At 48.5% G+C, this 13,937-nt stretch overlaps 5 protein-coding genes across 5 annotated transcripts; 3 read left to right on the top strand and 2 right to left on the bottom strand.

Moving 5' to 3' along the window:
* Positions 1-52: 52 nt before the first annotated feature.
* Positions 53-975, bottom strand: BGW36DRAFT_284429 (hinge domain of cleavage stimulation factor subunit 2-domain-containing protein; the record flags this gene model as incomplete). Its single annotated transcript, XM_046210235.1, has 2 exons — positions 53-876; positions 927-975. 2 exons carry the CDS (start codon positions 973-975, stop codon positions 53-55), a joined length of 873 nt encoding a protein of 290 aa, XP_046077383.1.
* A 287-nt stretch (positions 976-1,262) lies between these two features.
* BGW36DRAFT_392548 (putative prohibitin) lies at positions 1,263-2,380 on the top strand (the record flags this gene model as incomplete). The annotated part of the gene is made up of 4 exons (XM_046217709.1): positions 1,263-1,440; positions 1,517-1,585; positions 1,647-2,002; positions 2,060-2,380. The coding sequence occupies 4 exons, from the start codon at positions 1,263-1,265 to the stop codon at positions 2,378-2,380; spliced, it is 924 nt and encodes a 307-aa protein (XP_046077382.1).
* Positions 2,381-2,920: 540 nt separating this feature from the next.
* BGW36DRAFT_285141 (putative arginine N-methyltransferase) lies at positions 2,921-4,192 on the top strand (the record flags this gene model as incomplete). The annotated part of the gene is made up of 1 exon (XM_046210290.1): positions 2,921-4,192. One exon carries the CDS (start codon positions 2,921-2,923, stop codon positions 4,190-4,192), a length of 1,272 nt encoding a protein of 423 aa, XP_046077381.1.
* Positions 4,193-4,423: 231 nt separating this feature from the next.
* Positions 4,424-8,314, bottom strand: BGW36DRAFT_421350 (uncharacterized protein; the record flags this gene model as incomplete). Its single annotated transcript, XM_046219551.1, has 3 exons — positions 4,424-5,463; positions 5,648-8,079; positions 8,145-8,314. The coding sequence occupies 3 exons, from the start codon at positions 8,312-8,314 to the stop codon at positions 4,424-4,426; spliced, it is 3,642 nt and encodes a 1,213-aa protein (XP_046077380.1).
* A 1,020-nt stretch (positions 8,315-9,334) lies between these two features.
* On the top strand, positions 9,335-12,635 carry BGW36DRAFT_286650 (putative DNA replication licensing factor Mcm4; the record flags this gene model as incomplete). Its single annotated transcript, XM_046210435.1, has 5 exons — positions 9,335-9,662; positions 9,729-10,604; positions 10,667-10,738; positions 10,796-11,988; positions 12,048-12,635. The coding sequence occupies 5 exons, from the start codon at positions 9,335-9,337 to the stop codon at positions 12,633-12,635; spliced, it is 3,057 nt and encodes a 1,018-aa protein (XP_046077379.1).
* Positions 12,636-13,937: the final 1,302 nt, after the last annotated feature.

Here is a 13,937-nt window from a genome sequence, read left to right as displayed (position 1 = left end):
GATGATCCCAGAAACAAATTACAAAAAGAGTCTTGCGGGGAGATATAGTTCGTCATCGCAAGCCACCTTGTAGGAGTTGTTGTCGTAACAGAAGGATTTGGTTGCGTTCCATAGGCGGAAGTGCGTCGATTTGTGCCTGTGACATGCTCAACACCTGTTGTAGCAGCTCTTCCTGTCCTGGAACTTGTTGAGGTACTGCGGCTGGTTGTTGGGGCATGGGCGGCGGTGCGAATGGTGTGGCGTGGACAGGAGGCGTCGAAACCTGTGCTGGGACAGCTCCGTATGGTTGATACGGTTGATTTGTCACAGGGGCTGCTGGCTGTGATGCTTGTTCGACCACAGCGCCAAGCGTGTTATAGTCGACAAGATTCATAAGAAGTAAGGCTTGAAAGATGGCGTATGCCAATTGTGGAGCGGTTCTGAGAAGCTCTGTTGCCCGCGCAGGATCTGTGACTGCCAAGGACTTCATTTGTGAAAGGACATCAAGGAGTTGGTTCGGTGGGAGTTGTGACAGCGTTTGTGAAATTGCGTTTGGACAGTCGAGATGTGGCGGGATTTCTACACCTGGCGGTAGAGGAGGGAGAGAACTGGGATTTGGCTGTTGATGCAGCTGCTGTTGGTATGGCTGCTGTGTTTCAGAGTAGTCTTCAGGGACCGAGTCCTTCTCATTGTTATGAGGCCAGTCCACCCGGATTTTTCTTCCCATAATCTCGTAGTCGTTCAGATTTCGTACGGCTGAAGCAGCAGCGTCGGCATCTGCGAAATCGGCAAAGCCGTATCCTTTAGGCTTTCCTGTCTCCGGGTTCATCATGAGCCGAAATTTTGTGACTGTCCCAGCTGTACTGAGAATATCTTTGACTTGCTCCTCGGTAAGATCTAGACATAGCTTAGTACACATTCAATATCAAGGCCAAGTGCCGACTCACTGTAAGGAATGTTTCCCAAAAACACGCTCTTCCCAGTTCCTGGAGCCATGATGGGCGGGATCTGTCTGTTTTGTCAATTACGAGAACCGCCAATGGCAATATAGTTGCAACCGAAGCGTAAAAATGCGATTACTGTCAAGAAACACAGCCCACGCGCGCAAAAGCAAAGCTATGCAGGTGTCGTGTGGGGAGAAAGAAGCTTGCGGGAGTAATGCCCAGTTTCTCCGCCTACGCTAAGCCGCGTTGGGACAGCACCAGCCAGTCTAACTTCTCCGTCAGCGAAAGCTTGGGATCTCACTTCTGTCACACTCAGATCGTCACATTCCATCAAACATCATGGCCGGCAGTCCGCGGGAACAATGGGAGAGGCTGCAGGTTATTCTGCAGAACCGCACTAGGGGCGGTGGCGGCGGTGGGTTCAAATTCGGAGGAGGCTCGCCTTTTGGAGGCCCAACTGTGGCACTTGCTGTGTTGCTGGCTGGAGGATACGCTCTGTCAACCGCTCTATTCAACGGTGAGATATATTCATTTTTATTTCCTGATCTAGCTATATTCGTGAAGTCTAAATGCTGACCGTGCCTGTGGACTAGTTGACGGTGGTCACCGAGCAATCAAGTATTCGAGGTTATCCGGAGTGAAGAAAGACATCTACAGTGAAGGTATGCAAAGACCCACGCCAAAACCGATTATCTATTATACTCATGATTCTTCGTGCCAAAGGAACACATCTTCGCTTACCCTGGATCGAAACTCCGATCATTTACGATGTCCGCGCAAAGCCAAGAAATGTCGCGTCCTTGACCGGAACGAAGGACTTGCAAATGGTTAATATAACATGCCGTGTCTTGTCCCGACCACGAGTTGAGGCCCTTCCTCAAATTTATCGAACACTTGGCAAGGATTTCGATGAAAGAGTCTTGCCTTCTATCGTCAACGAAGTGTTGAAGAGTGTTGTTGCTCAGTTCAATGCCAGTCAGCTGATTACGCAGCGTGAGAATGTCGCTCGTCTCGTTCGTGACAACCTGGCTAGGCGTGCAGCTCGCTTTAACATCACGTTGGATGATGTGTCCTTGACTGTACGTTTTCTTTACTCCCTATATAACAAGTGTAACCGATCTAACGTTCTGCCTCAGCACCTTGCATTTTCGCCTGAATTTACCGCCGCCGTTGAAGCCAAACAAGTCGCCCAGCAAGACGCTCAAAGAGCTGCTTTCGTGGTTGACAAGGCCCGTCAAGAAAAGCAAGCCACAGTTGTCCGAGCCCAGGGTGAAGCCCGCTCTGCCGAACTCATTGGTGACGCCATCAAAAAGAGCAAGAGCTACGTCGAGCTGCGTCGTATCGAGAACGCCCGGAACATTGCTCAACTTATTCAAGAGTCTGGAAAGAACAAACTTTACCTTGACACTCAAGGCCTAGGCCTGAATCTCAATGCCAACGCTGAAAACGACAAGTAAAGACGCTCATTGATTGAAAAGGAAAATCAAAACCCAGCTAATTGCGTGTTTGAATATCTCTACTTCTCTTGCGAAAAAACAAAATATAAGTGTTATTTCTGGTCGGTTGCATGGAATCACATCATGTATAAATAGTGTACCCCATTGGTGCTAATTCAGTACTACCAATCTCGTTAATACGGGAGTGGAATATGATTTCCTTTCTCTTCTCTGAAATAATGTATATCTATCTACATTAGTAATTTATGTAGTCGTCTTTTCAGCTCATTAGAAGGTCATGTTTCATAGGCAGGCCATCTACAACGTTTGAAGTGTTCCGAACGTCAACTTTATGTTGTCCATGATTGATTATGGGGAAATTCGACTCTGCTGATAAGATAAAAAATTATTTGGTTGACCCCGCGGTACTAGCTTCACGATTTTTTTCATAAAGAGCTAAGCAATCTTAAATGAACACACTACTCTTTTACCGGACCAATTAGAGTCTCTGTCAAAGTCGTCTGTTAACACATCTCATAATTCCCATCATTTGTCCTCATTATGACGGACACAGACATTCACTTCGAAACGATCGACGTCGATCTTGACATCCAAGAAATCCTCCTTGCCGCATCTCAACACGACATCCCCAAACTACGACAATTAATCCGATCAAACAATGCCGGAGCAGAAAATCCCGTCAATGTAAAGGACCCCGAAACAGGCTTTTCGCCCTTACACGCAGCCATTGCGGCTTGCGAGCAAGATGACGACGAAGCGACCGAGTCAGCGCCGACGAATGGCGTGAATGGCACGCATGGGGGTGCGGATGAGACACTATCTGAGAATGAAGTATTGTTGGCTGCGGCGCGAGATATGGTTAAATTTCTTCTGCAGGAAGGCGGGATTTGGAATGATTTGGATAAGAATAATGAAACTCCGGGTTGTTTGGCGAGAAGGTTAGGCTTGAAGGAATTATATGACCTCATGGTCGACGCGGGAGTGCGCGCGGAGTTGCTGTTGAATTACATGGAAGGATACGAAAAGCTTGAAGAGGATGATGATGATGATGATGAAGAGGTGGGAGAGGCGGCAGATGAAGAAGAGCGTGCAAATGAGACATCTGAGTCTAATACACTTGAAACCACTACAACCGCCGCCGCTGCTGAACCTAATGTGTCAAACAACCGATATCTACAGTCAAACTTGACTTTCCAAAACGATCGCTTGCTCGACAATGACCAGAACGGAGTGATGATGGCCTGGGAGTCAGACATCATGGCCAAGACCGCGCGCAAGCTGCTTCCGACCGAGGGGTTGCGGGTGTTGAACATTGGACACGGAATGGGCATAGTCGATGGATTTTTCCAAGACCAAAAGCCCAGCGTGCACCACATCGTCGAAGCACATGGCGAAGTTGTTGCTGAAATGAAGCGGAAGGGGTGGCATGAGACACCCGGAGTGGTGATCCACGAAGGACGATGGCAAGATATTCTGCCAACACTGGTTGAACAAGGAGAGATGTTTGATGCAATCTATTACGACACTTTTGCCGAGTCATATGCCGATTTCCGCGAGTTTCTCTCTGAGCAAGTTATTGGTCTTCTGGGGACGGCTGGACAGTGGAGTTTTTTCAATGGGATGGGTGCCGATAGGCAGATTAGTTACGATGTATATCAGAAAGTGGTCGAGATGGATGTTTTTGAGGCGGGGTTTGATGTCGAGTGGGAGGATATTCCTGTGCCTCAACTCGAAGGTGAATGGAATGGTGTGCGACGGCGATACTGGGTGGTAGACAACTACCGTTTGCCTATTTGCAAGTATATGGATTAATATTATGGAATTTCATCTTTAATGTTAATAAGGCGGTCATGTCTTGAGCGGAGTTTACTATTCAGGGTTAGGGTATCTTTATTTTTAATTATGATATTTCCAATAATACACGCCATGCATGGCACCGCTAAAGATAAAGGCATGAGTCAAAATAACGATAACTCCTATCCACGCAATGAAATGAAACAAGAATGTCATCCGTGAGACCTAAACAGTTCCATGATGATTCCGCTACAGTTGTATCAAATCAACTTCAGAGAAATCGGGTGGGCTGCGACTGAATATTGTCCGACATTTGCCATCCAGGGCCTGGTACTCGTTGCTAATCCAGATATGTTTACTGAACCGCTGTGTGCAATAGATCTCATCGTCACTGACGCCAATATCATCACGAGGAATCCAAATCACAGGACGTTTAGCCCGCAATGCCTCGTGCTGGAAGGCTCGCTGCACCAGTTGGTCGCGTTCGTCTGGCGTCAAGTCCTCTAATTCATCATGAATACCAGCGAAAAGAGCACGGCCCATTCGATGTGTGCGCTCGCCAGCGTTTTCTGCATCTTCGGCTTCGTGAGCTAATTTTTCTCGCAGGTCTTGGATGCCCGGTGCATTATGGCCAGCATTTACACCGAAATATTTCGAACGGTGATTTCGGGAGCGATCTGCCCAAGAAACCCGCTTAGAGGCGACTCGCTTCCCAACGTTTCCTATCATGTTAATATTCTTAGTTAAAAAGCTATGCTTCTGGCTCCCACCCGCGGCCGTGACCTTCTGTAGTTCGATTTGTGTATGATCGGCGACATCCTCGCTTCCTCTCTCAGACAACTCTTCTTCACCGTCCTCTGAAGCATCGTCATCTGCAGCAGGTAATCCAAGGCGGATCCGTTGAGCCCGAGCGAACTCTTCATCCCTACGAACGGCATCATCCTCCAAGGTAATGGGCAAGTACCGGATGAGCGGAGAAAAGGCTTCGTTCAAAAAGTACTGATACCCAATGGTGAGAATCAAGACAACGATCATGACGATGGCTTGACCCTGGCAAGCAACCGTGTTTTTATCATCCCTCACTAAGAAAAAGAGACCTATCAAACATAATTCCATAACATAAAGTCCGGTGAAGAGCTGGTTTATGGCTTTTGGAAAGAGAAGACCACCAGTATCGAAGCGGAACTTGGTGACGTAAAGTGTATTATATCGGTATACGAACCAGAAGAGACCAAACGTGATAGTGTTAAATATCACAATTAAAGGTGCGATCACGAGATATATAAGTCCTTAAGTCATGTCAGCGTCTATATATGGTATGGATATCGATTAACTCCTATGACCTTGTAAGAATTACCTACCGGGGCACCCCTCACCCTGAAAATGAATGACGACTGTGGTCAATCTACTTTTGGGTGAGGCCCGCGTAGCTAATTCTTTAAATCACAGTCAAGGAGCATAGTGCAGACGTACCAATCGATGCTAGGGTAGTGTACACTGGGAAGAATGTACCCCATTTTACTGTATTCAAGTTCGTGGTGCGCACCCACTTATTGCGAGCTGTAACGTCGAAAAGCGGCCCTAACACGAACCACTTCAGTAGACCCAATATCTGAGCGAGGGCACCCGCGCTAACTGACATGGCTTGAAGAATCATGTAGGAAAAAAAGTAATTAGACGATTTCGGTATGTTTGTAGCAAGAATCTGGGGCCAACTAGTTATGTCTGCCACTGTATCCAAAATCGTCGATGAACTCGTCGCAACAGCCACGACTAGAAACACCTGGACAAAGAGAAAGGCGAAAAAATAGTTTTGGACAGTTAGTTCAACAGACATGCCGGTTTGCAGGCCTTGGGTCTTTGACAAGAAGCGAAGAATGAGAGGAAGTAGAGCCATCAGAATTGCGAGGAAAAGCGGTGGGAGAACACCTTGAATGGCAGAAAATAACCACGACGGCAGCTTGGATAACCAAGCCAGCCATGACACTGCTCCCTCCAGATAAGAAAGCTGAGAAAGAACACCAGTAAAGGCAACAGGGATTGCCCAGCCGATCACCATGCCGCAAACAACAATTATTATTCCACCACTTCGCAGGTATCTCTCCCACCATCTGATTGACATGTTATCCCACACGACATCATCGGGTGAAATCTCTACAACTCGAGGTGACATTTGTTTCGGAATGTGGTGACTGACGGCCTGGCAAGCCATGTGGGCTGCAACTTGATGGTTAAACTGAATGAAGGCCGAATTCATAAGAGGAAATCGTTCAGGGTGTTGTTGATCAATTTCAATCTCGATATTTAGTCGAGCAACCTCCTTTCGACAATAGTCGATGGTGTCGACCTTTTTACCAATCAAAGGTAAAGATGGCATCCAGGTCCAGCCAAAAATAGGTAGCCGCATTGTTTCTCGGTCTTTTTGTCGAACATAACTTTTCCATAGTGGTTTACCGCATTGATCCTCGTAGTCTTCGTTATAAGCGACAGGGTATGAACCACCGTCAGGTTCACTATCGTTTTCACTTCCAAGTGAACTTTCACTATTCGACCTTGAATTACACATCCTTTTGGGACGCTCTTCCGGTTGACTAGGAGCGGCATTAGGAGCGGCATTTGGAGCCAAGGGGACTTCGTCGGGCTGTGGGGGTTTATCGACTCTCAGACTCAACTTAGAATTAGACGATGAGTTCCGTTTCCACCTCGGTCGGTTTGAGGAATGTTGCTCGCCAATGCTGTCTTCTCCACCAGACTGTTGATCGGATCTTACGACATGCTCGGAAGCATATTTCGCAGATGCTGCATCACTTTCCTGGCTAGTGCGGGCAAAGGAATAACCAGGGCCAACACCATCGATGATTCGATTGTCACCGGTCGCAGTATTTTGGTCCTCTGATAGGGTGATGAAACCGGGATTTCGGCTAAGCTGGCTATTGACACCATTTTCAACCTTTTTAAGACCTTTGACGACATTTTTTCCCAAAATATTAGCACCATGGCCGATGACATTATTGAGGCCTTTTTTATTACGACGCGATTCTTTCTGGCGTGATTGCTTACTCTGCTCCAAGGCTTCATGAAGATTGTGCGCGATTTGATGGGGATCACCCGAGCTGATACCAGACTGCATTGCCATATCTGTGGCTCGTTTATTTGCCTCCTGCTCTTTAGCAGTCGCATCTGCAGATTTCTTTCCGGCTTTCTTGGCGTCGACTTTTGCTTTTTTCAATTGAGCCCTTTTACATTTCTTAATCAGCTCGGTTTCTGCAGCTTCGAGTGCCAATGCTAGCTGATTCCGTAACTTGACTTTTTCGTTCAATTCGTCAAAATTTCGATTAATCCAGATATTCCGAATTCCTCCCGGGAAAACATCGTAGAGGTTCGCCAAAGCTTCTATTGTTAACCACTTCTTTGGGATGGCAGTGACAAGGACTGTAGTAGCGGAAGCCCGCAGCCTGTGTTGAGGTGAAGTGAGGTACGCTTGTCGAAGTCGAATATAACCGCGAAGTTCATCAAAGAATACCGCACAGACGTAGACGATGCTAAGCACTGCCAAAACCAGGTGTGCCCAATAGCGATTCGTGTGTTCCGGCTTAATGTTTCCCCATGCAAGCTGGTCCAGCCCACTTACATTCCATCGTGTGCTGTTGGTATCACCGACTAAATTAAAGTCCTTTCCTCCCACCTTATTTAACGGTATCAGAATAGGTAATATAAATAAACCGAGCGGCACGAATATCTTTAACAGCATGCGGAGGTAACGCAGAAAAAAATACGCGTCCAGGCCACTTTTTTGAATGAATTCCGAGTTGGACGTGCGAAATACAGCGATGGCCCATCGGAAGAGACCCGGGGACTGTGCTTCCGTTCGCTCGCGATCTGGCACGAGATACGTCCTAGGTTGACTGAAAGTGAGAATAGTCAGCCTGCGTAGTCTGCGTAGTCGTTTATATGGGATGAGCTAACATACTAGATCCGTTTGAGCCTGTCTTTCAGGAGCAGAAATAGAAGTGTTTCAATAGCGAAGACGATGATGGCTGTTACCAAAGACGCCACAAATGTCTTGAGAGAAATACCCTGACTACTATGGCCAGCTCCATTGGAGCCTGTCAGAGCATCACTAAGGCTGCTGTTCCCCATGTTGTCACAATCCGTAGACCTACTACGTTCCCCTCCAGCGCATATATAGGGGATTATCGAGGAACAACAAAGGATCAAAAGGATTTCATTATCAAAGGCGCACCAAGACGAGAACAATGACAATATACCACGTCAAAGAAGTAGAAGGATATTGAAAAAGAAATTGGATGCAGTAGTGTGGAAGATCAGACAAGGGGGATTCTTCACAGATAAACTGTTGATTCTTTCCCGTCCGAGATGGCCTGCTCTCAGATAATGAATCGCTGAACGCGTGAGTAGAGAAAAACAAGCAGCAGAGAACAGCCAGATGTTCTAATAATGTCGAAACTGGTGTCTAGCCAAACCAAAGCCAGCTGGAGGCCAGCAATTGGCGCTCGCTACCCTCAACAACAACCAAGTTTCTCGAGTAGCACAAAACCTTGGCCATGGAGCAACAAGCAGTATGACATCAACGGGCGCTAGGGCCCGGTGCGAAACACTAGGCGCATTGGCCGGCGCCTGTGGCTTCCATCCTGGCTCGCATCGGCGGCCACTGATTGGGCAATCACCTGCCCTCCACGCGCTGTCTTGTTTTACCCTCACGATGCGAGAATGTGTGGCGGCATCTCAATTGGGAGGCAGATATAGCAGTGGCGGCTATATGCTATTCATATCCGACATCCACTTCGAGTATCGCCCAGTGACGTCTGTGTTTGGGGCTCTGGATTTGGCGTTTGACACATCACAGAGATCGCCAAGATCTTCAATTTCTCGAGTTCGAACAGATTGGTCACCTGACGTAAACACAAGATTCTGGATCGGGATTAGTCTCATCATGTGAGCGGCACTAAGTCACATGACTCGTAATGAACGCGCTCGCCCAAACAGGAAACCACTTAACGCGGTGCGCGTCCCGGGCGCGTCGCTCCACCCGAAATCCCTGAGAACACAAGACCAGAGGGACTCTTTGCCTGTCTCTGCATCTTCCGTATTCAACCCGAACAACACCGTTGGTCGCAGCGATATCATTGATTTGGCAAAATGTCGTCCCCAGCTGCTCGTCGTGGTCGTGGTCGCCCACCACGAGACTCAGCGACCTCGACACCTCGCTCGACTCGCACTCAACAAACCGCCAGCAGCCCGCAATCGCAGGCAGCCGGCTCGCAGGCGACTCCCCGCGCTTCCAGGCGCATCAGAGGTGAAGAAGCTGTGCCATCTTCATCACCCTTGATGTTTCAATCTTCATCGCCAGTGCGTACACGGAATGAACCTCAAGAAGTGACTATGGACGCCAGCTCGCCGATCAGGGGATCCTCCATTACGGGAGATGGCGATACCACACCCCGAGGCAACAGACTCGGCATAAGAGGTTAGTTCAATATTCATAGTCTACGTAGATTTCATCTTTCACAAATTCAAGACTGACAGCTCCCAGACTCGTCTCCAATTCGCTACATGTCCAGTTCTAGCCCACCACGCAACGGTACCCTTCAAGATATTCGCTCCGACATCCCCAGCAGCAGCAGCGGTCTGTTTGTTGGATCGTCTCGTCCTGAGCTATCCGGTTACTCTCGCAATGCCTCTCGTCGGGGAGATATTCATTCCGACGCCTTTGGGTCGACACCGAACCGTCGCCGAAGGGTATTCGTGGATGCAAATGGCATGCCAGTCAACCAGAGCGAACCCCAGTCAGACGCCACCTTTTCTAATGTCAACCCCGATACCTCAGAAGCTGATGCACTTGGTGGTAGCTCCACCCGTGTTATCTGGGGCACGAACATCTCGATTCAGGATTCCATGTCTGCCTTTAAGAATTTCTTGTACAACTATGCACGAAAATACCGCATGTGGGCTGACGGATCAACCGAAGACGACACCCATGCTTTGGGTGATGCTGCCGAAGAAAAGGAATATATCACGATGCTAAACAATATGCGGAAGCTGGGTGTCACAGGACTCAATTTGGACGCCAGGAACCTGAAGTCCTATCCTTCGACATTGAAATTATGGCACCAACTCCATGCCTATCCTCAGGAAATTATTCCTCTGATGGATCAGACGATCAAAGACGTCATGGTTGAATTAGCTCTAAAAGAAATGGAGAGCCTCAGAACTCAAGCACAGAGGAACCAACCACGAACAAGAGATAGTTCGGCACCGCTAGTACCCAGTTCAGATGCTTTGAGTGATGCTGGGCGTGGTCAGCTTCCCGAGATACCTGACTTGGTAGAGCAAGTCGATCTGAAGACGTATAAAGTCTTGCCTTTCGGGCTGGACAAGTCTGTCAACATGCGAGATTTAGACCCAGCTGGTAAGATTTATCTTTGATACCAACAAATCAAGCTCGCCACTAACCATTTTTATTACTGGCAGACATGGATAAGCTCATCAGCATCAAGGGCCTGGTCATTCGTACGACTCCGGTTATTCCAGATATGAAAGAAGGTAAGGATACACCAGTGGATTATGTTTGTTGAGAATATTTTGCTAACTACACACTAGCATTCTTCGCTTGCCAAATCTGTAACCATAGTGTTCGGATTGACATCGATCGTGGCAAAATCCAAGAACCCACCGTTTGTTCTCGGCCGCAATGCAAAAGTCCTAATTCAATGCAACTCGTTCACAACCGATGCGTCTTTGCAGACAAACAAGTTATCAAGCTCCAAGAGACTCCCGATAATGTTCCAGACGGCCAGACACCACATTCGGTATCACTGTGCGCTTATGACGAGCTTGTCGATGTTTGCAAAGCAGGCGACCGTGTGGAAGTAACTGGAATTTTCCGATGCAATCCGGTTCGTGTCAACCCTCGCCAGCGGACAACGAAGACGCTCTTTAAAACATACGTGGATGTACTTCACATCCAGAAGGTCGACAAGAAGAAACTTGGCATCGATGCCTCTACAGTTGAGCAAGAACTTTCTGAGCAAGCAGCAGGGGATCCAGAGCAGGTGCGAAAGATCACTGCTGAGGAGCTGCAGAAAATCAAGGAGACATCTCAGCGTCCTGACGTCTACGAACTTTTGGCCAGATCTTTGGCTCCAAGTCTCTACGAAATGGACGATGTGAAAAAGGGAATCTTGCTCCAACTTTTTGGAGGCACCAATAAAACTTTCCAAAAGGGGGGAAACCCACGCTATCGTGGTGACATAAATGTTCTTCTTTGTGGTGATCCTTCCACTGCGAAATCCCAGCTCCTTCGATATGTCCACAAGATTGCTCCTCGTGGTGTGTACACCAGTGGGAAAGGTTCTTCTGCTGTCGGTCTGACGGCATATGTCACTCGTGATCCTGAAACTCGCCAGCTCGTTCTTGAATCCGGTGCGTTGGTGCTCTCAGACGGAGGCGTCTGCTGCATTGACGAGTTTGACAAGATGAATGAGTCCACTCGGTCTGTACTTCACGAAGTTATGGAACAGCAGACTGTATCGATTGCCAAGGCAGGAATCATCACTACTCTAAATGCCCGAACAAGTCTTCTAGCCTCTGCCAATCCTATCGGAAGCAGGTACAACCCAAACTTGTCGGTTCCGCAGAACATTGATCTCCCTCCGACGTTACTTTCAAGATTCGACTTGGTTTATCTTGTTCTTGACCGTGTTGACGAACAAGAAGATCGCCGATTGGCCAAACATTTGGTTGGCATGTATTTGGAAGACGCTCCTGAGAATGCCAGTCGGGAGGAAATTCTGGTAAGTGACTAAATGACTGGTGATATAGACATGCTGCAGGTTTGCTGACACTGCTACAGCCCATCGAATTTCTCACTTCTTACATCACCTACGCCAAAACCAGTATTCATCCTGTACTGACTCAACCAGCAGCAACCGCACTCATCGATGCCTACGTTGCTATGCGAAAGCTAGGAGATGATATCCGAGCTACGGACCGCCGTATCACAGCTACAACGCGTCAATTGGAGTCCATGATCCGTCTATCAGAGGCTCATGCTCGCATGCGACTCTCCACTGAAGTGACGGCGGACGACGTCGATGAAGCAGTGCGGTTGATCCGATCTGCGCTCAAACAGGCGGCTACCGACTCTCGCACCGGCCTCATTGACATGGGCTTGCTTACTGAGGGTACCAGCGCCAGCGAACGTCGTCGTCGTGAAGATTTGAAGAAGGCTCTGCTGAGTGTAGTGGACGAGATGGGCTCCAAGGGTGTTCCGCCTCGCTGGAACGATGTCTCTCGGAGACTTGCCGAGGAGAGCACAGTGGACATAGAAAGTAGTGAGTTTCATAACGCCGTTCGGTCGCTCGAAACAGAGGGTCTCGTCAACATTGTTGGCGAGGGCATCCGACGAACTATCCGCCGCGTTGGAGGTGCGCTCATGTAAAGCATTTCCCTTTGTCACGATGCATTCCGTTTTATGTTAGGGTATTAGTCAATGAGGAGAATGGCGCAGGGTCTTTTCGAATGTCACGAATCTTATGCGAGATCACTATTATCACTTACTACCACCACTTGTCGCTTTAGTCGTTCTAGTTAATATTATCCATAAGATTAGTCCTGTGTCACGAGCTTCACCTGATATACTCCACCTGATATACTCCTCTTGCTGGCCAATGGTAGAGAGGGAATGTCTATTTCCGTTTTCAGCGTGTCATTGATTCACGTCATTGGACAGGCCGAGCATCGACTATCAATTAGTTACTCTAGTGCATATCGGGCCCACTATCATGCACGATCCAGCCAATAGAAGAGCTCTCCAAGATCCTAGTTCCCTGCGTATTGCCCCTCCTGCCTAGCCGTTTTGAAGAATCAGCTACCACGGCGAAAACGTGAGGCGTTCGCCGTCTCTGGTTGGCCCAGTGAGGACCCCTAAATGAAGCTGTGGCGAATCACAGCAGAGGTGTGCATACTCCATGGCAACACGATGCATCGCCATCCACTGCCTTTACAACTTGAGGGAGAGTCTTGAGAACAGCATTCTGTGAAGCTGTGCACTGTTCGCTCGGCGTCATTGGCCGTAGTTCGCACCATGCGCAGGCCGTGGCAGGACAGAGGCGCATTCAGAGCCTGGACTTGGAGACCACAGCCCTGGCCAGACTACGGAGATTTCCGTATGGCACAGTCGGAGCTGTAAGAGAGCTAGGACCGACCAGTGGCGACGGTGCGGGGTCGCAATCTTCATTTATGTAAGTCGTAATAATGTAGGAATTTAGAAGACGGATTGCCGTGTTCGGTATGTCGAACATGTCACTTGCCGAGACCGAACCGGCCGTAGAATTGCCTACAACACCTGCTCAAGGATCAGGCAGTCGATACACAAAAATTGGTGAGCAATCGCCGAGGCAGCAGTAGTTACTGAGTAGAAACTTTAGAAGTGAAACCACCGCGTGAAAAAACTGTAAAAAACCCAGATGCGGCGTCATCGCCCCGTTGGGCCAGTACTAAATTAACCTAGGATCCAGCCGGTGGATCCACCGTTAGAGCGACCTAGCTACGGCGACCTATTCCCTCTCCTCACGCCCAACATTCTACTCCTCTTCGTTTCTGCTCGACTTCGTGGATTCATTACTGTCGACGTCGACCATGGCTAGTGCTCTTCATCGGTAAATATTGCAATTGTGCTGTGCTCCTTGATTGGTTCTCCTCCAGAGCTTATCACAGGCGGTATCCCGCGCCAATCTCGGAG

Source organism: Talaromyces proteolyticus (genome assembly GCF_021365285.1).
Source record: "Talaromyces proteolyticus strain PMI_201 chromosome Unknown BGW36scaffold_1, whole genome shotgun sequence".
Lineage (NCBI taxonomy): Eukaryota > Fungi > Ascomycota > Eurotiomycetes > Eurotiales > Trichocomaceae > Talaromyces > Talaromyces proteolyticus.
Note: the sequence above shows the minus strand (reverse complement) of the source record. Positions and strands in the feature narration are given on the sequence as shown.